This window comes from Carassius carassius, chromosome 48, assembly GCF_963082965.1.
Source record: "Carassius carassius chromosome 48, fCarCar2.1, whole genome shotgun sequence".
Lineage (NCBI taxonomy): Eukaryota > Metazoa > Chordata > Actinopteri > Cypriniformes > Cyprinidae > Carassius > Carassius carassius.
Genome location: NC_081802.1, coordinates 9215062 through 9238811, shown reverse-complemented (window position 1 = coordinate 9238811; position 23750 = coordinate 9215062). Strand labels below are relative to the sequence as shown.

Sequence of the window (23750 nt, the reverse complement as noted above, 5' to 3'; positions counted from 1 at the left end):
AGGGGGCGAGAACGCAATCCTCCCTGATGATTCAGATAAGACACGACCGCTGTGTTGTCCGTTCTGAGAATCACATGACGGCCGATCAGTAGACTCGAAAAATACTGGAGAGCCAGAAAGACCGCCAGTAATTCCAATTTGTTTATGTGCCAGCTGCGTTGTGCCGCTGTCCACACTCCATGGGCTGGGCACCCCTGACAAACAGCCCCCCAACCGGTCAAAGACCGACAGTCTCTTGGGAAGCACAAATCCCCAGCCGAACCCCGGTGCGGAGAAATACAGCTGACGTCCTTCGTTTTAACAACATCACACACCTCCGTGTCACCGAGATCGTTCGATGCGGAAGACAACGAGGTGAAATATTCCGTCGTTTTGTCCACCACTGAAACGGGTGCATGTGAAGCAAACCCAGATGAACTACGGGAAGCGCCGCCGCCATTAGACCTAACAGTCTGAGGCACAATCTCACTGTTACAGCGTGACCCGCTCTGAAGTGCTGTACGCATGATGCAATCGACTGAGCGCGCGGGAGAGAAAGCCTTGCTGTCATCTCGCGAGAGTCCAATTCTATTCCCAGAAAGGTAATCCGTTGAGAGGGGATTAACACACTTTTCTGGAAATTCGTGCGTAAGCCCAGGCTCTGTAAATGATTCAGCACAAAGTCCTGATGAGAGTGTGCTTGAGTCTGCGATTGCGCTAACACCAGCCAATCATCCAAATAGTTCAGCACACAGATGCTCTGGAGCCGCAACGGGGCCAGAGCTGCGTCCATGCATTTTGAGAACGTACGGGGAGCTAGCGCTAAGCCAAAGAGAAGAACACGGTACTTTGCCCTCTAAAGCGAATCTGAGGAACTTCCTGTGTCTCTTGATGATCTGAATATGAAAATCCGCATCCTTCAGATCGATCGTGACAAACCAGTCGTTCGGTTGAATCTGAGACAAAATAGATTTTACCGTCAACATCTTGAATTTGCTCGGCCTGAGTGCAAGATTCAGACGGCATAAATCCAGAATGGGTCGTAATCCGCCGTCTTTTTTTGGTACCACAAAATAACGGCTGTAAAACCCTGACTCCATCTGAGAGGGGAGTACTTCTTCTATAGCCCCTTTGCTCAGTAGAGCTGACATTTCCTGTCTCAACACCACTACATCCATCGGTTTGACCACCGTGGAAAGAATTCCGCGGAAAGGGTGTGGGCCTTTCCGAAACTGAATGGTGTATCCGTGACGAATTGTGCGTAACACCCATTGAGAAATTCCGGGCAAGCGTTCCCACGCGGCCCGAAACAATGTTAGCGGTCTCAAAATGTCCGTTTCCTGCAACGCTGTCGCACACATTGAAATGTCCGGGCACGAAAGACTCGCGGTGTTCGTGCACAGGGGAAGTATATGCATAGTAGTCGTTGCATCTCATTGTGCGAAATGCTGCTCTGCCGCTCTGCCGCTAGCGAAAAAGCGGCGGCTGTGCGAGCCGTCATGATGGGCCGTTCGTAAAAGACCCCTAGAAGCGTCCCTCGAGCTCTGAAAGCTGGATCGCGCAGAGTATCTGAGGGAGCGTTTGGCATTGCAGTTTGCTCCAATGCTGTTCGAGGCGCTGTTTGCGGCGAAACAGTCAAAGTTTGAGCATGGGGACTGCAATGAGAGTGTTGGATGCACGAAAGCGGCCGAGACCAGCCATGGAACGTCCCACTGCTCGAGCAGTATGTTTGGTAGCACGGAGCGCCAAATCAGTTGCCCGCCGTTGTTCTTTTACCGCTTCAGGTGTGATGCCCTCCCCTTCATCCAATCCTTTTAACAGCTCCGCTTGGTAGGCCTGGAGGACCGCCATAGAATGGAGCGAAGCAGCCGCTTGGCCAGCGGCCATGTAGGATTTCCCCACTAAACTGGACGTGACTTGACACGCCTTCGAGGGAAGGAGGGGGCGGGACTTCCACGCCGCGGCCGAATTAGGCGCGAGGTGCTCGGCGAGAGTCTCTTCCACCGGCGGTATCGCTGCATAGCCATGGTCAGCCATCTCAGAAATGGTGGCGAAATCTGCAGCTGCAGCGTTCGTGATCCGCGCCGAAAACGGCTGTTTCCAGGACCTCGAAACCTCCTGGTGGAGGTCCGGAAAAAAGGGCAGAGGCCTCCGGGGCTGCGCAGGTGTACGACTAGTCAAAAAACGGTCGTCCAGCTTCGAAGAAGGTTGGGCCTCGGCCTTCTCAACCTCCCATTCCAGCCCCAATGTACCCACCGCACGGGAAACCACATCCAACAGCTCACTGTAGGAGGGAGAAACACGCCTCTCCTGTCCACTAGGAGGGAGAGGGCTCGTGTCGGCCGCGAAGTCCTCAGACCCCGAGGCCGCGGTGGATAAAACGTCGTCCTCAGGGCGGTCACAACCGAAGGAGATGGCAGTACATGCCTCCGGTGTGGGCCGTAAATCCTCACAGGAAAAGACGACAGGGTCAATAAATGTTTTCCTATGCACTAGGGTAGGGGAGAGCGAGCGATGTGGAGAAAATTCCAGCGCTGAGCTGTCGCAGAAGTGATGTGGCGGGGGTTAGACACAGCGACATCGGAGAACACATCCACCCTAGAGCGCAGCACTCTGAGCCGCAGGCCATCGCAGTGAGGGCATGACGAAAGGCCGCTAAGCACCGCCTGTGCGTGGTGTAGGCCTAGGCAAACTACGCACCTGTCATGAGTGTCCCCCTTGATGATGTACCTGGTACACGGCTCTTTGCACTTCCTGAAACTCATCGCGTCCGCGGAGAGGAGAATACTGCTCGTGATGATCGCTATTGAACGCGAGACAAAGGGCACAGAAGATTCGCTTCGTACTGAAGGAATGAAATCTGAGGTAAATAGGATTGGCAGGATGGTATAGGGCTTCAGACATTCGTCACACCGAAGGTGTTCCCATACGTGGTGACGTCACCGCAGCATCGAAGTGACCTATGAAAGGGAACCGGAGTTTTTGGCTCATGACGCTGGAGCATGCGCTGTTATCTCTGCCTACTGGAAACTTTTTTCGGCTCCTGATTGGCCAATATGGTTTTACGTTTGAGATTATATCGCCAACGGTTGGTATGGCATGCTTCTGATAGCATGCTTTTGCGTTTTCAAGTGGACGGAGATTTTTTTTTTTTTTAAACAGAAGGAAAACTCAGTTTATAAATAAAATGAAATAAAATGAACATCTAATAATATTAATTGACTAATCATAACAGCAACACATGTGAAAGAGTGAATGAGTACTAGTCAGGTCAAATCACTATCATACTAATTAAATTGTAAGAGCATAATGATTAAGGAGGGAAGAAGTGCTTTCAATAATTGTGTTCTTGCTAGCAATGGTGACCTCCAAAGAAACACATGCAGCCATCATAGCTGTGCATCAAAATGGCCTTACATGCAAGGAAATTGCTACAAAGAATATGGCACCTGAAAGAACCATTTACCGGATCATCAAGAACTTCGAGGAGAGAGGTTCAATTGCAGTGAAGAAGTCTTCAGGACGTCAAGGATTGTACAGCAAGTACCAGGACCGTCTCCTCCTCAGGAGTCAGTTCCGGAATCATGTCACCAGCAGTGCAGAGCTTGCTCAGGAATAGCAGGTTGGTTTTAGAGCATCTGCACACACAATGAGGCCAAGACTTTTGGACAATGGCCTGGTGTCAAGAAGGAAAGCAAAGAAACCACTTCTCTCCAAGAAAAACATAAAGGACAGACTGAAATTTCTGCAGGAAGTACAAAGATTGGACAGCCGAAAACTGGTGTAAAGTTATTTTCTCAACTGACTGTTTGGGACATCTGGAAAATCGATAGTTCGTTGAAGTAAAGGTGAATGCTACCAGTAGTCTTGTGCTGTACCAACAGTGAAGCAACCTGAGACCATCCATGTGTGGGGTTGCTTTTCAACCAAGGATATGGGCTCTCTCATAATTCTGCCCAAAAACACTGCCATGAATAAAGAATGGTATCGAAACGTCCTGCAAGAGCGACTTCTTCCAACAATCCATGAGCAATTTGGTGATGATCCGTGCATTTTCTAAAATGATGGAACACCATGTTACAAAGCAAGAGTGATTTAGAAGTGGCTGTATCACTAGATTGAAATTTTTAATCTGTGCCCAACCAACTCCCCGGATCCCAATCCCATAGAGAACCTGAGGTCAGTCCTCAGAAGGCGAGTGGACAAGTAGAAGCCCACAAATTCTGATCAATTCCGAGAACTAATAAGGAAAGAATGGATCGCCATCAGTCAGGATTTGGCCCAGAAGCTAATATCCAGCATGCCAGGGCAAAAGAGTCAACACTGTAAATACTTACTCATTATCTATATATTTGCCAATAAAATACTTATATGTTTATCTTTGTTTTTCAGCATACCATAGAAACATGTGGAAAAATAATCTACAAATTCTGAAGCAGCAAACTTTGCCACACTTGGCCATGAATGTACAACTGACAAAACTTGTTTAAGCACCTTTTCTAAAATAGTTATAGGGTTCTCCACATCAATCAGTCAAGTCTTGTTAAAATTAACAAAATACTATATTAGCATAATGTGGATTAAATGGGGTACAAATAAAAACCAGAGAGCTAAATGACTCTCACTGTTTATTCTTGTCCATCAGTTGTCGCTGGACAACATTTTGTATATGTTCTAATATGACATCATAAATTAGAATGCCGGTATCTCTCAGAATGCAGTAGAATTCAAATGTCTGATACGAAATACTTGGTAGCAAGGGTAAAGAACGTGATTTAAACTCTAGCCAAAGGATTCATGTGCATGTGGTAAACTCCTTTGAGATTTAAAACGATGGCTATCTAACGTGGCTATCAAAATTGTGGACCATGTAAAGGGCCCAAAGGATTTTGTCCAGAAGTTTCTCCCCAAAGAACTGGTGATTTTGAGACGAGTGAATCATGACCACATTGTCCAAATGCACGAGTTAATTGAAGTGGCTGGTAAGCGTCTGTGTATCGTGATGGAAGCTGCAACAAAAGATCTCCTTCAGAAGATATATTAAGTAAATCGCATCCCAGAAGACCAAAGCAAAAACTTGTTCTCTCAGATGGTCAGTGCCATCATCTACCTCCACCAAATGGATATCGTCCATCGGGACCTCAAATTGTGGAAATACTCTGCTGTCAGCCGAAGAACGAGTTAAAATCACAGACTTTGGTTTTGCCCGCTGTGTTCAAGACCCTTCAGAGCTCATTCATACCTTCTGTGGTTCTGCAGCCTACACTCCACCAGAAGTCATCATGGGAATGGCGGCCGTATGACCCTAAGAAGTAGGACGTAAGGAGCCTCAGGGTGATTCTATACGTCATGGTGACTGTATTGATGCCATACGATGAAACCAACTTGAGGCGACTCAACCATCTTCGAAGGAAGTCTTTGGTTTATCCGGATGACACTGGTGTTCAGGAACCAAGCCGGGTCTTCATCCATACTCTGCTCCAGTACTATTCTTCCACACGTCCAACCATTCAACAGGTGGCAGGACATCTACAAATTATACAAAATACACGCTTCTGAGAGTGTTTGCCTGTTTGAATAGACCTAATATTTGAACTCCAGTCACGACATGAAAATGATCAGTTTTATTGTGTTGGGAGAACCCTCTGAGCCAGAACAGCAATAGATTAATGGAGAAACTATCAAATAAATGACTCAAATAAGAAAATAGTGGTTGACCGATCTTTGTATTGGCCTATGATGATATTGATATCTGCAGTGCAAGGTGGCCAAAGAACAATGGAATACAATTTTATTTGTAAGGATTAAGATGTATACAAAATTAATGAAATTTGCTAAATTATTTTTATTTATTTTAGTATTCTTTCCTATACTGTTTATATGCTTAAAATGTAATGCATTTAATTATATTTTTAAGAAAATGTAACAACATAGTATATATATATATATATATTCAAATAAAAAAAAAAAAATATATTTATTTTCCCCCCTCAACTATTTATTTAATCTTGAAACTTATGTTGTCACAAAACAAATTGCGGTTCGTAAACATTACTTGGTTCGGTTAATAAAATGACTAAGCTCACAAGCTTAAAGAAAAAAAAAAACTGAGAACTAGATACATTTTAATGGACAATGCACTCATGTTGTTCTAAACACATTTATATAAAATCCTCTATAGCATTAAAGTAGACTACTTTATGGTATTTTTAGGACTTGGACTCATTTGGTCACTATGAATTTGTGTGACTACAGCAGCAAATAATATTAAAAATAAAATGAATTGAAAAATTGTGCCTTCTACTTAAAAATAACTGCAGTTAGGTTTGGTGCAACATGAGAATACTACACATTTTATTTTATTCCTCAATTTACTTCTATATCCCTCGCATCCTTATTTTCATTAATATCAAATTAACACGTTGTCCACCCTGACGAAAGGCAATTTCACACTCCATCACACACTCGAAAGTTGATTTAATACATTCAATTAGATTTCAGTTTGAAAAACAACCAGATTCACACTTAAAATACACTCACATAACAGACCAAACCGGTTAAAATTAGTTTTTATTATAATTATTAACAGAGCAGAAACAGATAAAAAAAAAGTTTTTTTGTTGTTTTGTTTTTTACAATTCATAAAAGATGCTACGGCAGCATCCCAAGGGGAAAAGGAATGGTGTTAGTTGTCAGCAGCAGGCAGTAATCAGAACAGCATCCAGAAACAGGGGCCTCCGTGTCCGAAACAATCCACAGGCATTCAAGATCACTGAACAGATCATCTCAAGAAAAGGAAAAACAAACCGACTGAAACAGAACTGACTCGACATGTTCACTGGACTGCGATGACTAAGGACCCAAGCTGTTGTATATAACAACCATAACGGTTTAGCTAAAATAGCGAGCTTACTGCTAACAAATCAAATGAAAGGAAAATAAGAGATGGTAAAAAAAATAACATGACCACCACCTAACAGGTATGACTCAATTTCATTTAGCTAAGATTGTGTGCTACATTCAATAAGCAATTATTCTTTCAACCCAAACATTTCCTTTAAGGAAAGATCAAGCCGTGACTTAAGTGGCACGACTTCCAACAGGATCTAAAATGGTAGACAAGACATGAATGAACTGTGCATTAGACCAAAAAAAATTAAAAATAAAAATAAAATACAGTCCAATCTTAAATTCACAAGGCTTTGAAACTATTTGGGAAGGATATCCTTCATCTAAAGTGACATTTATAAATAACACAACATCCAAATATTACCTAGATGCTGTTAGAAGAAAGCCTAACGGGGAGCACATCACAATGGTAACTAAAAGCTCAACATAATATATATCAATTGTTCCTGTAAAGAAAAGAAAAAAAGCTACCGTTAGGCTCCTCTGATAAAGACATCGCTCAAACATGAAAGTCTAGAAGTAGTCCTGTTAAGGCTGCTGCTTTTTGTTAGTTACATCCATCTCTGTAACCATCCCTGATGCACAATTCTTGGTTTAATGTCTTTTATAAGCTTACAAAGGAAAAAAAAAAGAAACAACCCAAAGTATTTAAAAATACAAACTACACCAGCAGATGTATAACCACCTCAACAGCATAACAATTCCTTAAACTTGTAGCCTTTAAAAAAAAGGCCATTTGGAAAGGGAAGAGGGATTCCACAGTGAAGCTAAAAAACAAAACAAAAAGCAATGCAATGACATCAAATACACAAACAAACACTCCCCATATCTGTTCAAGAGACGCGGTGGATCGGAAAACGTAGCTGAAGTGGTCTCATAGCATGTAGATGGTCCACAAAAAGGTCAATAAACAATCCCTGGGGTCACGCAGGAACTCTGCAGTCCTGTGTTCTCCACTTTCTGTGGAAAAAGTGTCCATGAGCCTTTAAAAACGTTTAACAGAGGCTTTAGTTTCACATAATGGAGCAATTACTCCACCTGGAGGGCAGAGGATTGGGAGTTGTGGGTGACGTGTATTAGATCACTAAAGCTCATTTGGTAATGGGGGGATTCAGTAGATAGATACAAAGGCCTGTAGAAAAGGTCCTTGCGTCTCCTTGAATGCTGATCCGGTACAGTTCTCCTCTAGGACACTTGTTGGCTTGTGGGGTCTTACATTAAGGGTCTTGGAACAAAATATATAATTTTTTATTTTTATTATTGCTTAATGGCTGGTTTTCAGATACGGATAACCGACCCCATGTCCAAAAAAAACAGGATTATAATTATGAGACATTTTCAGGTTTTCTTTTTATTTATTTAGGGCACTATTTCCATGTGTTTGCCATTTGGGAAATGGAGCGGGAAGGGATCATGTCCAAGAGGTACTCTCGCTGACGGTCCACCGGAGACGTCGTCCTGTGCACAGATAGACTGGGGTTGACATAAGCCATGGTGACACCTGTTGGGGGAGAATATGAAGGGGTTAATGATTTTGAAAGGATGACTATGTAAATTTCTATAAGATTTGTCTGAACAAAGAACATCTGAAGAGTTTTAATGACCTGCATTTCAAGCTAAATTAGCCATGTCTTTAAAAACAAGGTTGCATGGTAACAGGGTTGATAGCAATTAACTATCTTTTTGGCAACGGTCATGACACTACAAGGGTTTTTTTATTTTTTTTATTAATGATGCCATTTTATTTTTTTACACATACCCATTTAAATAATAGTTGTTTACTATGACAAAATTGTGATAACAGGGATGAGAAATGTAACATTTTCTGCTTCTGACATGCCTAAATAACACAAGATTAATTACCAGAAAATATTTGCTTATCTTTGAAAAGTAGAAATTAATTTACAAATTTAGATAACTAATGGTTATAATGGCAACAGGGTGGACCATTTAGGATTGTCCGCTTCTTACACATCTAATAATCAATGTAAGATGAAGTGATTAAAAGCAGAGTCTTGCCCATGTAGAGTTGGAATGATGACGTCATAAGAGTTTTGATCAATTCACTCTGATTAATTGTATAGAACTTTAATTAGTGATAGTTATGATTGGTAACAGGGTTGAAAATTAGTGATAAAAAGAAGAGAGGTTTTAATTTGTTCATGAACAGTGGAGAGGAAGATATGATGGTTTTTAATTAATTAAAATGGTACAAAATTTTAATCAATGATGGTAACAGGGTTAACAATTTAAGACTGACACTTCTGAAACACCTAATGTATTGTATGATAGTTATAAGTATTAAAAAAAGACAGTATTTGTATTTAGTTAGTTGCAGTTGTATTGTATGTAGGTAGTTGCATTTAGTTTACTTTTACTTATAATCAATAGTTATAATAGTAACAGGGTTGGTAATTTAAGATTATCCAATTCTTACACACCTAATAATATATACATATTGTTAAAAGGTATAGAACTTTCAATAATTAACAGTAGCGTTTCAACAATAAACAGTTTAATTTTTCTCCCCTCATACTTTTTCTGGAAAACCCAAGCTGGAACAGGCCAAACACGGTCTCAACTAACTTTTATAAATAAATGATATTTTTGTTGACGTTTAGAAAAATGTGTTACACACATTAACAGGAGCACTTTTGCCTCATTTTTGCAGGTTTGCCCTTTGTAAGTCAATCAACTCAATATATATATAAAAAAGGGTACATGAAAAAAGGAGACAGGAAGGGGCAGAATTTTTATTTATTTATTTATTTTTTTTAAGTAGGCATCCTCTACCTGCAGTGCCGCTGTTCTGTTTCCTCCAGGTATTGGTGGTTGGGTTGCTGCTGCCCTTTTCCCCTGCTCTCATGGCGTGCTTACCTGGCCTGCTGACCAGCGAGGCGGCCGTGACGGCATTCTGGAGCTGGGAGGACGTGGAGAAGCTGTGGCTCACCCCGCGTGCGCCTGCACTCAGCGCCTGCTGTACACTACGGGACAGCTGGCCTGGAGTCTGAGGAGAAAAACATGCTCGAGTCAGAAAACACCTTATATGGGACACATACCAGCTTAGATAGGAGTGTTTATTACCTGCTTGATGGTGGTGGTATGGAATCGACCGATTGACGCCCCCCTGTTGGTCTGCTGGGACAGCGACGTGCTCACCTGCTTGTACTGCGGCGACACCAGCACGTGATCAGATTTAATCACCGGCGAGGATGAGGAGGAAGAAGATGAGGTGGTGGTGGTCTTGGAGACGGGCGAGGTCGCCTGCTGCAGGATGCGCTGCTCGATCTCTTGCTCTTGCTGCAGGGCTTTGACGAAGGCTGCCTTCAGGCGGCTGGTGTGCTCAGCCTTCAGGGCCTTCTTCTGGTTGGAGCTCATGCACTGCTCACACAGGACAGAGCCACTGCTCTTCTCCTGCCTCCAGCGTGAGGTGAAGTCTGTCTGGCACTGGGAGCAAGTGAAGGGCTCCTTGGGTGCCGGGGTGGATGCAGACTCTGTCTGTGGCTGCTTACCTGGAAAGAAAGCAAGTGACGTTAGCATGGTGAAGTGTTATATTTGGTAAATATGCCCTAATAGGATCGGGTGTACCTACTTTTAGCAAGTGTATCTAGCAGGTTCTGGACCACCATTTCCAACCCCACCAGGTAGATAAACTCATTATTAGCTGCTGAGGGCAGGAAATTGAGCTCCGGTGTTGGAGGTTTAGGTGGTGGAATCTCAAGGAGGGTTTTCTCCAGCTGTTTCCGTAACGCAAGCTTGGCGGCAGCCTGCCGGCTGGCAGGAGACTCGTTGGCATTGATAGAGGTGCTGCTCCCCAGACCAGACTGAGAGCTCTTCAAACTGGTTGAGGAGGCCTGGACATGAGAAAACATGATGCAAGTTCATAACAGCTTCTCTATACCAGTTTATAAACCCAGTCAAATTTGATTATATGCAATATATCTTTCATATCTTTCAATACTAAAAACGTAATAATATTATAAACTGTATAACAATAACAAATTCATACTATTTTAATACTTAAATAGCAAAAATGTAATAAAAACCTTATATAGTAGGGTAACACTTTGGTATAGGGTCCAATTCTCACTAATAACTAGTTGCTTATTAGCATGCCTATTATAAACATATTGGCTGTTTATTAGTGCTTATAAAGTACATATAATGCATGACATCTATAATCCTACCCAATACCCTAAACTTAACAACTACCTTATAAACTAATAATAAGCAGCAAATTAGGAGTTAATTGAGGCAAAAGTCATAGTTAATGGTTAGTTAATAGTGAGAATTGGACCTTAAAATAAAGTGTGACCTATAGTAGTTAATCGTTTTTAATAATATAAATATAATTTATAACAAATAAAAAAAAAAATTACGATAATGTATAAAACTATTCATTTTAATATGCATTTGTTTACTTATAACGTTAAACAATAAGTTATAGTAGCTTTAAAGGTACAATTTGTAAGATATTTGCAGTAAAATATCCAAGGCTAGGCTAGTGTTATGTATATTGTCCAGCTGATTACTAACAATATTTCTTATGTTTTCAACTACTTGTAAATCATGAGAAAATTTACATTCTAAACAGTGAAACGGGGCAGTGCAGTCGCCTGTCAATGACGTTAAGTTACCCTTTGTTAGCGCCTGACGTAGAAACCACATGACAACAGTGTCGTGGACAAATGCGAAAGTAGCTTCGCGACAAACTTCATCTAGAAAGAGATGCCAATCTCGCTTGTGTTTTACTCTACAGGTGAGTTGTTTTGATTCATATCTTTACAGAAAACGTATGCTATTATAACGATCAACGAGATTAGTATTATGGGGCATACACGCCAAACGCGAGGCATCGCGTCTCTAGACTCGCGCAAAGACGTGTCTGATCCATAGTTTAATCGCGTCTTTGTATTGACTTTGTATCTAATCTACTCGCGCAAATCGTTGAACTCGCGTTAAATCCATGATTTATCTTTCCGTCTGATTGATGGCCGTCAGGGGTTGGGTAGAAGACAACAAATCCCATCATTCCACGCTCCTCCTTAGCATCATCAAACCATGTGATTGTTATTGTTTTGATAGTGCGCCCTCTAGTGGCAGGTCCTACAACCTGTACCTTTAAGTCTATAAAAAATAATCTGTTACTATACCTATATAATATAAATTTTTTATGTTTAAAAGTATAACGTTCTAACTGCTATAATATTATTTTAAACATTTAGCATTCCAAATACTTTCCTGCATCTACTTATATTAATGTAATATTTTTTATATATAACAACATGACATATATCAAGTAAATGACCTGTGAGACCAGGACGTTTGCATTGGCAACACGGATCAGGCCCTGCTGAATGATCCTCTGGCCCTGCACCTGTACGGTGGGTACGGAGTTGCGTGTGCCCAGCAGCAGAGGAGGAGGACCAGAACCTGAGTGTTGCTGCTGCCGTAGGGTCGCAATCTGCTGCGGGGTCACGGTGATGGGCTATACCACACAAATGTAAGTGAGAAAAAGATTCATTTCAAAATTAAAATGTTTTTAGGTGTAATCAAGCTCTAACAGTACATACCTGTGAGCCTCTGACTAAAGGTGGCATCACTATGGTGTTGTGGGAGCCGTGCTTGGAGACCTGCGTTCCACCTCGAACCAGGGGAGGAGGAATGACTGTCCCTGAGATTCGGTTGGAGATCTGAAAACAACATGTATTTAAATCTTAATTGCTCTTTGCAATCCAACTTTTAAAAACACATCGAGACCCTTGCAGGAGCATGCAATAGACTGGACAGCACTGACACTGAATATTAGTATTATTAGGTAACACTTTATTATAAATTCATTAGTTAACATCAGTTAACTACTTTACATGACCTAAGCATGAACAGTACTTCAACAGCATTTATAAATCTTAATGTTAAACAATTTCATTATTAAAAATCTAAAGTTTTGCTTGTTATCTATCTATCGGTCTATATAACAACTATAAAAATCATTATTTTATCATAATTTTTGTTTACTATTATTAGCATCATTTTTTTTCTAACCGTATTGTGTATATTATCTCTAATAATGATATACTACTGGACACATGCTGATTTAAATGCACGTGCACTATAGTGAGTTCATGTCACTGTAGTGTAATACCGTTTGAAATGTTTAGTGTAGTCGGACACATTTACACTGACCTGTAGGGGTCCTTTAGCGGAGATGCTGCCCCTGACGAGAGGTGGCGGAGCTGCCACAGAATTGTTCGACTGCAAAACAGAAGGGGTCAACACCAGGTCAGTTTGACCTCTTTGTTGCATCCAACAACCCAACTGTTACTTTTTTTACCTTTTGCACAACATCTTTTTGGGTCTGACTCTGTCTGAGTTTCTTCAGCAGGACGAGTTTGACCTCCTGTAGACGCAGTTCTTCCTGCAGCTGTTTGATGATGCGCTCACGTTCAGCCGGGCTGCTTTTCTGCACGTGACATGGACAAGAAGAGTCACGTTAGCAAGTGAACGGGACATTTGATGAATGTACCATACTTGACAAACCATCTTGTTATACATCAAGTGCAAATGATCTGTAAACAAACGTCTTGAGAAGTCACATTACCATCAGCATCTCAGTATCAGTCTTCTTAAAACTGTGGCTGACCCCATTCATATAAGGACTAGAAGGCTCATTGTCCGACAGAACAATGACATCATCTGGAGTCGGAGGTCGCTCTTTCTTTATGTCACTGAGAGAGACAGATCAAAGAAAACCTGAGAAAAGGCTGAAAACATTGATTGTGTCACACTTTAAGATACACAGTTTCTTTAAATGCTGGAACAGAACTGCATATTAGTGATATTACTTTCGCAGTATATAATATGTACAGTATGGGAATTGTTCTGTATAAGTGAAATACCCAGATGACAAACTAGGTAGATAATCTGCTAAAATACCAAAACGGGAAGTATATAAATCACACTGCACTGGGTACTTTAAATGTTATCTCTTGACTTATTATTTGAACATATTACCAAGGGGTTTCACACAAAAACTGCAAAAAGAAATACAATTTGCATAATAATAATAAATTCTATATTCTGATTTAAGTTTTATATATATATATATATATAAAATTCTATATTAACTTCTGATTTTTTTTACACAACACTATCAAAAATGAAAAACCTATTTTAAAATAATCATAATTATTATTATTATCATCATATTTAATATTTTTTCCCTTTATTATTTGTATTTTTTTTATAATTTTTGGTTCGTACTACCAAAGGTTTCATGTTTTTATAATAATGATAATAAATTGTTATAATGATAATCATAAATTGTTTTTATGTCACAACGTCACAACGTATTGTACTACTGATCAAAATGGTTTGTACGGTTTAACATTTGCAGTAGTATATACACTTACATAGCAAACTAATATTTAAAAAGAAGCATGTCGTTTATACAGTATCCTAATGGCCCATTGCTCCTCTCCTAATGCTGCACTGCCCACTAGAGGACGTCCTAAGACCTCTGTTTGCATATTTTGTAATCAAACACTTCAAGGAGCTGCTCTTCAAGGAAGCGCCACAAGTAGTGTCAGAAGGTCTCAACATGAAAACGCCACATTTTTACAGTCAGGTTAGATCCATAAGCCGCTGCAAATGCAAATCAGCAACAGACACATGAGAGAGGCATCACGTTGGATCTCTAAAGGACTGCAGTGCTGTACCCAGACTTCCTGAGGGATGGCTGAGGAGGGGGATGGGACGGCTAGCGGCCAGGTTATTGTGTGTACACCATCCTCAACTTTCACTGCAGATGGGGTTGCTCGCATATCAACAAAGAAACCCGCTTTCATGCTTCTACTCTGACTGCTGGTGGGTCCATGAAGGGAGTATCAGAGAGGACAACTGGGAAATCTGCTAGAGGCCTTTAGCTGCTTATAGGCTAAGGGTCATGTATGCAATATTGCAATAACACACTTGTCAATAGTGAAATTAGCTTCTTGGGAGCAACTATAGCAGCTAAATGGCGATGCAAGTTGTGTTTGCCCACTGACAGAACAACATGGTTGTTAATGTATTGCAATGGTGTTTGAGTGGATGCCTACTGGTCTAGATCTAAAGAGTTTATTACATTTTCATTTTGGTACCTAGATATGGCTAAAGTTCCTTCATACCAAAATATTTTTTGTGCTTTTTTATCCAGTCAAGTTATAATTATAGTTCAGATTGCCTTGAGAAGTAGTAGCACACAAAAAGTTGCACACTCAAGTGTTTGCCCGCTGACATTGTTGTGTTGTTCTAGGTTGTTGTAAGGGCATTATTAGTTGGTTTCTATGATTTTCTGAGTGGATAAATATGGTCTAAGTCTAAAGATTTTTGTCCCAAGTCACTCTGGTTAATAGATATAACTGAACTTTTTTAATAATTTAAAAATGCTAATTCAGCTTCCCTTCAGAAGTAATACTGGTCTAAGCTAATTCCCAAGTCAACGGTTTATTCCAAACCACTGCAAACGTTTTTTTCTTCTAAATTTATTGTTAAATCACTAATTCAGATTGTCACAAGAAGAAACATCAGACAAAACGTTGCAAAGTCCCGTGTTTGCTCTCTGACATGATGTTAAGAGGCTCAGAACAGTTGTTAATGCATTGAAGTTTGGTTGCTATGATGTCTTTGGTTGTTGTTAGGGTTTTCTGACTGGATGTACACTTGTCTAAGTCTAAAGAGTTTATTTCCATGTCTACAAGACAATCTGGGGCTGCATAAACTGTCTTAAAATGTTAGCCATCTCATTTATTTCCTTCAAGGCTGATCATAACTGGTCTAATTTGAATGTGAAAAGCAGAGGTGGAAAGTAACGAATTACATTTACTCGCGTTACTGTAATTGAGTAGCTTTTTTGTGTACTAATACTTTTTAAAGTAATTTTTTAAATCTGTAATTTTACTTTTACTTAAGTATATTTTGTTTAAAGTATTGTACTTCGCTACATTTTAAAACACATTACTTACTGAGTAAAATAAAAAAAATAAATCGCTCCCTGGAAACTACGGCAGTAAATAATGGGCAGGAGGGCAAACTGGCGCTAAAATCAAAAGAAAGATGCAGACGGTCAAAACAGGCGTTAGTGGTGCAGACACCGCTGAAAACGAAACCCCGTCATATTCTGAAGTTGAACTCGAAGGAAATGAAGTGAACCCCTGGCCATATGTATGCTCTATTATGCAGTGTAAGCTGTACTTGCCTAGGAAGACCAAACTAGCAGCTTATAAAATCTCGACAAGACATCAACCCTTCGCAAGAATGTAGAGGTAAGCTAAATAATTGCATCGTTGCATTGGTGGTTAAAATGAAGCTTTGACATTTTAGCAAGAGGTTTTGCACAAATTAGCCAAAAAGACAGTGGTGAGGATTGTGCTATATATATCGTCTGCGATAATATCATATTTTTTGTTTTAATGATGTGCGCGCATTTATAGTGCGTTCTTTCACTGTGTGATTCAGTCTCCTAAAATGCATTTAGAATGATCACAAAATTGAAGATATAGGGGCAGAAAATTCACATATTTATATAATTTCATATATTAAATCAAAATCACACAAAGAAGGCCGTCTTTTCCTCCAAAAATCATCATGAATATATACATGCATACATATATATAACAGTTCAGTAAACAAGTTAATTAAGAGACTTGCGTTTTAGACATTATATTGCCTTTTTTTAGCTCTATTTCTACAACAGAAAATAATTCCAAACACAGCCACCAAAGCACAGTTTTGCGTCTCTGAGCAACGTGACAGTGTTTCGTTCCTGAATGAATCAACCGTTTAAATGATTCGGTTCAATCGCAATGACTCACTTATTAACAGTGACTTGCTGACACATACTGGCCATTTTTATTTCACATTTAAAGTATCTTTTGATTATTTTTAAAATAATTAATTTCTTATCATTTCAAATGAGTATTCAACATTTTATGTCTGGCATATCAAAACATTATTCATGCATTTGTAACTGCAGGTTAAATGCATTCTTGTCCTGCACTAAACAGTGTAATACATCTAAATGCCACTTCCAATGAATCTTCTGCATTTCCTCTGCATTAAAAGATGAGTTTGTTGACACTGATTTGCCTGGTAACAGCCCAAATGTTTTATTATTCTAAATAACTGATTCCTTTAATTAAAAACAACTAGTTTGAGATTAATAGACCTATCCCAGGGGTGTCAAACTCAGTTCCTGGAGGGCCGTAGCCCTGCAGAGTTTAGTTTTAACCCTGCTCCAGCACACATATCATGTAGTTTTCAAATAAACCTAAATGATTAGATTAGCTGGATCAGGTGTGTTTAATTAGGGTTATATCTAAACTGTGCAGGACTGTGGCCCTCCAGGAACTGAGTTTGACACCCTTGGCCTGTCCCATTTTGACTCCCTCCCACTGTTAAAATGTAACTAAGTAATTTTTACTCTGAGTAAAGTTTAAATGAGCTACTTTTTACTTTTACTTGAGTTGATTTTTAGACTGGTACTTTTACTTGTACTTAAGTAAAATTTCATTAATGTAATGGTACTTTTACTTGAGTAGAATATTTTTGTACTCTTTCCACCTCTGGTGAAAAGTCAGACTGACCACCCAAGGTTACCTGCTTGTTGGTCAAACTAGTTAAGACCCAGTGTTAATTAGTGGCAATTCAGATTATCTCCAGAAGTAACATCACTCAAAAAATCAAACACTCATAACACTTTTTGCATTGCAGTGAGGTTGTTCTAGGTTGTTGTTAGGGCATTGCTAGGGGTTTCTGAGTCTAAAAAGTTAATTCCCATGTCTCCAAGTCATTCTGGTCACTAGATATGATTTCACCCACTAAGCTAAAAGCATAATTCTGATCGCCTCAAAAATTAACAGTACACACACACAAACAAACTCACAGTATCACTCATTCCCCAACAAGTATGGCAACAAGAATGGTACCCTTTCCTTCAATCAGCAGATGAGATGAGTGCTCTGAAAGCACGGCCCATTCAAGTAAATGGGAAGAAAGAAACAACACTCATCCCTTGACATTACTTGAGTTTCCTTAAAAGCAAACCGACCAATTAAAAGCATCCGTCAAAACACAATACACCCAAGTTTACAGGAATCACTAACAGCTAAATGCAGGCTTCCATGACGTGCACAACCAGAATTGACTTTATATCATTTCCTGCGTATTAACCAGCACCAACAAGACCACATGATGCAAGAATTTCCCTCTGGTCACATGACTCACACCCTCCCTTTTCTTTAACTGTTCCTGCCAATGTGGAAACCATGGCAACAGCCGGCTCAAACCAGTTTGTGACATAGGCCTCCTTTTGCAAAGTCAGGCAGGGTTCAGGTGTGACGGAAAATGCTTTGGACTTCTTTCTCCTCTTTTTTTTTTTTTAAGCAGGACAGAGTGCCACCCAAGGGGAGACAGACATGCTGAGCAAGCACATATTTGAGTGTGGCCTTTGGAGAAAATTAAGCGAACGACGGTCGTGGTTGTGGAGTGTGACATCTTTCAACTCAACTTTCTGCCCCTCCCCCATCCCGCATGGCATCAGGCCACCTCCTTTGTTCTTTATCATGAGCTCCACTCTGGTTCATCACCACTTCTGTTTGTCTTGTACATTAAGCATGCATTCACAAACAAACAGGAATCGCCTTCAGTTTTTTCATGCAATAAGTTCAACATTCAAAAAAACATTTGGAGACGTATCATGTTAGATAACCACCACCTGGAACACTTTTAGTATTTTAGTAAGATCAATTTAAAGTTATTTTCTATGTATACTCAATAGACAAATTTCACAATTAGAGTCGATTATCCTTCACAAGAATTTGATTAGATTCGATTACAATTTCAATTAGATTGGATTCAGTATCAATTATTTTGGATCTATATCAGGTACATGGCAAATTTTCTCAAGAAAAAAAAAACACTGGGGCGAATATCACCAATGTTTAATGCCTCGTGACTAAATAAAGGGTGCTAATGTGAGTGTGCACACCGACGCGCAAAATGTGAAGTGTAAATGCGAATTTTTTTTAAAAAACACCTAAGGCTTGTTTTTTTTGGTTTGTCGCGCTGCGTTAAAAACTGACCAACCAATGAGATTGGTGATTTTGTTCATGTGTCTGGAGCTGCTGACATTACAGTAAAACACGACTTGGTGCTCAAGCACAAAACGGTCTTGCGGAGCACACTTGACCTAACGGCGAAGAGGAAGTAGATGATGAAGATGCATCGAGGCAAGATGAATGATGAATGTAGAGCTGCTGGTCTCATTGGTGTCTGAACACAAAGGACTTTATGACAAACACGACAGCGACTACAAAAATCTAGTTGCGAAGGAGTTATAAATGGGAATTGCAGAACAAATGGGATTTGATGTGTACCGGGGTTTTTCTTAAGGATCATCTAATGTCAGGGAGTGAATCTGCACAATCACTCGGCTCATCGCCAGCGAAAATTGGTTGGATATGAACACAAAAGATGCATCGAAAAACGTCGGCGATAAGCACGTGCGATAATAATCCCAGTGTGTACGAGACATAATGCTGTAAAATATACCTGATAGTCAATAAAATAGAAAGTTGAAATTATCTGATTTGTATACAAACATTGAAAATATACTCAGTTTTTGTAATATTAAAGTTATAATACTAACTTTAACTTTTAAACGATGGTTGTCACAAAAACCTGACGGATTTTGTCAAACATTAAATATTAAAGAAAAGTAAAAATTATGAATGTGTTATGTGGTGCATATTTAGCAAAATTCTCCGCTTTAGAGTTAATTTTTTAGCCGACTAATGAATTCATGGTCACCGAATATGTTTTTCTGTGGTAAATGTGACGTTAGATGTTAATCCACATTAAACAGCAGCAAAATGGCATTTAATATTTGAATTTTGTAATAAAATGGACAGAATTTGAAATTAGACTGTTTCATATTAAAAGCAACAAATCACAAAGCTTATTGCAATTTATTGGATGGGAGGCGCACTACAAATGTTCCGTTTATGGATGCACGATCATGATTTTTCATGGCCGATTCAGATTTTTCTACAAGCAAACTGGCCGATTCAGATACCGATTTCCATTTTTTTTTTATTATCTTTAAGCAACAAACAAGAAAGGAGGAAAGTGTTCATAAACAAGATGTTTATTTGGTATTTAATAGGCCAAACTGGCTATTGGCTATTGAAAACAATAACCGTAACCATCTGAAATTAACGGCAGTATCTGCACAGTAAGCAGACTACATTCAATACAAACATAGATGGTACATTAGCTTTTGTTTTTGAATTGGGTTGAAACTACAGAGAACTAGCCTTAAATTAAAAGATTAACTGTAACCATGTGAAATTAACGGCAATAATTGCATAGTTCTACAATCCAAACAACACACATTCAATAATGTTTCTTAATCAGCATTCAGTATTTGTTTTAGTTTTTAAATTTGCTTTTAAATAAAAAAAAGGTCTTTACCAGTGAGACTAAATAAAAGTATGCTATATAAATACATTACAAAATGTTAAAATCAAATAATGTTGGTGCAAATAAAACAAAGAAGCAAAAAGTATTTCATTCATCCAATAATAATCATAATAATACAAAAATTAGGGTAATGATTCACATCTATATTTTTTTACTTGAGCCAATGAAAAATACATAATTTATTGTCTCAAGTAAAAAAATATAGATGTAAATCATTACCCTAAAATAATTTAATTGGATGAATGAAACACTTTTTCAGTGTGCGACAGCAGGTGATTTTTAAATCAAATTAAGTCGATGTAATTTCAAGGTAAAATAAAAATAATCATCCTAATGCAGAGCTGACGTTTACTTCTGGCTTTTCAAACATGTATGCAAGTTCTAATTTACAAAAAAAATTAAAAATAACAAACACGAAAACGAAAACAGTTATTTTAAATTGTAATATTTCACCATAGCATTGTTCTTATAGTATCTTTATCAAATATATTGTAATATATTGTGATTACAAGATAAATCTTTCACAAACATAAAAAAAAATGGTGTCAAAGTTAATTAATGCTATTTAATTGAGCCTTACTGGAAAATGTTACAATATTAATATTTTTGAGGATGCTGATATTTTCACTCATTTATGCACTTTGTCCTTTATCTGCACAGCACTAACCTTCATCGAAAAATCAAGTCAGAAAGTTAGTATTCATGCTTTAGTTCCTGATTTTATACATCATATTTTTTTTTTTAGCGCTGTTAATCAAAATCATTGAATTTAAGTTAAACTAAAGTAAAAATCAGACACATGGTAATTAAATGAGACCTTAAGTTTTTAAAACCAGCAAAGCAAAAGCACCACAGTGAGCCCAGGTTCTTCTCCTTTGCATCTACTTGATACCTTGTTGACTTTGCATTTAGCAGATGCTTTATATTCAGAGCTACTAGCACAAAGTCTCAGCGGAGCAGCGTGAGGTTAAGTGTCCTCAACACAAACATAAAAGCAAAACGGCAAGACCAAGATCACACTAATTCTCCAGTTCAAAGGTCAACACAATCAAAAGATCAACAATTGTGTCATTTCATTTAACACACATTCAGGAGGCTTTGGGATAAAAAAAAAAAAAAAAAATATGCATTCATGTTCGGCTTGTGACCTACCTCTTAGATGTGCTCATGTCCACGGGCTCGTCGCTGGTCTGCACCTCCATCTTGATGGTGGCCTTCACCTCCCCGGCCCGCAGGATGTTAGCCTCCTTGTTGGCCTGCTCGCTTTTGGTTTTCAGTCCATCTACAGCTCCCAGCTCTCCTCCCTCCAGCTTGACCCTCTTCAAGTCGCCCTCCGAAGCAGGAGCATCTCGCTCCAGCGCCCGCTTCTGACTACGTGTCTGACGCACTGCGTCTTCCGACATCTTCTCACCTGTAAAACAACATAACTGAATCATGCATATTTAGGCAGATAAACTATTATATTAAGTGTAATGTCTTGATACTAAAACCAAGCAAACACGGATATAAAAAACATGGAATATCAATAGAAATTATACAAAGTATAGATCCTGATTACATTTACATTTATTCATTTAGCGGAAGTTTTTATCCAAAGAGACTTACAATTGCTATATATGTCAGAGGTCGCACACCTCTGGAGCAACTAGGGGTTAAGTGTCTTGCTCAGGGACACATTGGTGTCTCACAGTGGATTCGAACCTGGGTCTCTCACACCAAAGGCATGTGCCTTATCCACTGCACCAACACCACCCTGCCAGTAATATCAATCTGACTGAAACTATCAGATATATAGATATGTCACCAATACATTACATAATATCAAGTACACAGATTTTTACTTTGAACATCAAGTGGCAACTCAACACAACAACAAAATTATTTGTTGTAACAGAGAGAGTAAAGAAGTACAAAGTAAAGAAAACCAAATAAAATAATCCAAATTAAAATATTTTAACAAGACTTATCTTAGTTTGAGTGTTTAAATTCTAAGTGTCTCACAACAGCCAACAATTCAACGCACAAAACATTAGATGCCAGAATTCATGTTTATCTTGTTGAGCACATATTTAAAGTAGCCTAGATCTTACTTTCTTTCTCGTTGTGTAGTTCTCTTTATAGTTTTTGAAGATGAGGGCAAACCATGCAATCGGTCCAAACATAAATTTGCACCAATATACTGTAGAGCATGCGGCCTTTACGTCAACGAGATGACGAAAGATTCTCATCCCTCATAAAACTCGAAACAATTACTCGCATTTGGCATTGTTTTCTGGTTAACGCTTTCAGAACAGAACTGTGCCCCTTTTTTGGGTCACGACCCACTTGGTTGAGAACTATATGATTGCACCTGTACAAGAGAGATTGGCGTTTCAGAAAAGACAGTCCATAGAAGCAAAGCAAACAGGAAAGACAATCAAGAAGCCTGAAATTTAAAACATGCAAGCAAACCCCAAGAGCCACTTACAGGAAGCAAATCCATCATTTGGATACATCAAGGCACATACGAGACGTGCCGACCTACCTGTCTTACATATGATATCAGCCATCTGCTAACAAGACAGCTGACTCAACACCCAGGCCTGCTCTCATCTGCCATGACATCACTGGGGCTCCACATGACCCTTCCCAAGATTCCATGGGACATAAAGCATTTCCCCCTGAAAACCAGTTTGAACCAGTCGGTGGACGCAGCCGAGAGACTGAAGCAGGTTTTTAACCCCTCGAGAGACTGACTGGCAGCGAATGCGGCCACACAGACGCAGGAGTTTTGCCAGTGGGGGAAGGGCCGCACGCATTCCAAAACACAAGTCTTTCAGAGATGAGGAGGAAGTGTCCGCCTCTTTGTTGCTCGCAAAATAATAATCGCCACACTGGTCTTGGCAATAAAAGGTAGTCAATAAACCAAATGACTAGATAATAGAAACCAATGAGATCGTTCTGATCCAAACAAGCTTATGCAAATTGTAGGATTTGCGAACCTCGATTCTGAAAAGAAAGTTTCAGTGTCTTTTGATCCATGTGATTCACGGCTTGATCCACTTTCCCTTTTGTTTCTGATTGTCAGATAAGGATTTTTAGTGACTGCACTCAAAACTTATAGGCAATGAAACACTTTAGAGTGGAAACGAACATGTCATTAAAAGTAAAAAAAAATAAAAATAATAATAATGGAAATTATGAATTTCCAAGGCTTTTTCTAACTTTTCCTAAAACAGTTTCCAGAGGAGCATCAAATCGAAGTTTTTCAAAGTTGTAAATTTAAAAATAAATAAATTGGAATACATTTTACATGAAAATACTATTCATAATGTTTTTTTTTTTTTTTTTTTTTACTATTT

The 23750-nt window shown here is 39.3% G+C and overlaps 1 protein-coding gene and 1 pseudogene across 2 annotated transcripts in view; one reads left to right on the top strand and one right to left on the bottom strand.

Annotated features, from left to right (window-relative positions):
- The first annotated feature begins 2703 nt into the window (after window positions 1-2703).
- LOC132131379 (testis-specific serine/threonine-protein kinase 6-like) lies at window positions 2704-5538 on the top strand (annotated as a pseudogene).
- A 994-nt stretch (window positions 5539-6532) lies between these two features.
- LOC132131932 (transcriptional repressor p66-alpha-like) overlaps window positions 6533-23750 on the bottom strand; it is a 34818-nt gene continuing 17600 nt past the window's right edge. For both annotated transcript variants that reach the window (XM_059544111.1, XM_059544112.1), the window contains exons 2-11: window positions 21562-21820; window positions 13490-13616; window positions 13223-13351; window positions 13075-13143; window positions 12462-12581; window positions 12197-12376; window positions 10481-10742; window positions 9973-10400; window positions 9682-9895; window positions 6533-8389 (exon numbers count right to left, since the gene is read on the bottom strand). In XM_059544111.1, the coding sequence (XP_059400094.1) occupies window positions 8256-8389; window positions 9682-9895; window positions 9973-10400; window positions 10481-10742; window positions 12197-12376; window positions 12462-12581; window positions 13075-13143; window positions 13223-13351; window positions 13490-13616; window positions 21562-21820 (1922 nt within the window). In that variant the 3' untranslated portion in view covers window positions 6533-8255. The remainder of the gene's footprint in view (window positions 8390-9681; window positions 9896-9972; window positions 10401-10480; window positions 10743-12196; window positions 12377-12461; window positions 12582-13074; window positions 13144-13222; window positions 13352-13489; window positions 13617-21561; window positions 21821-23750) is intronic.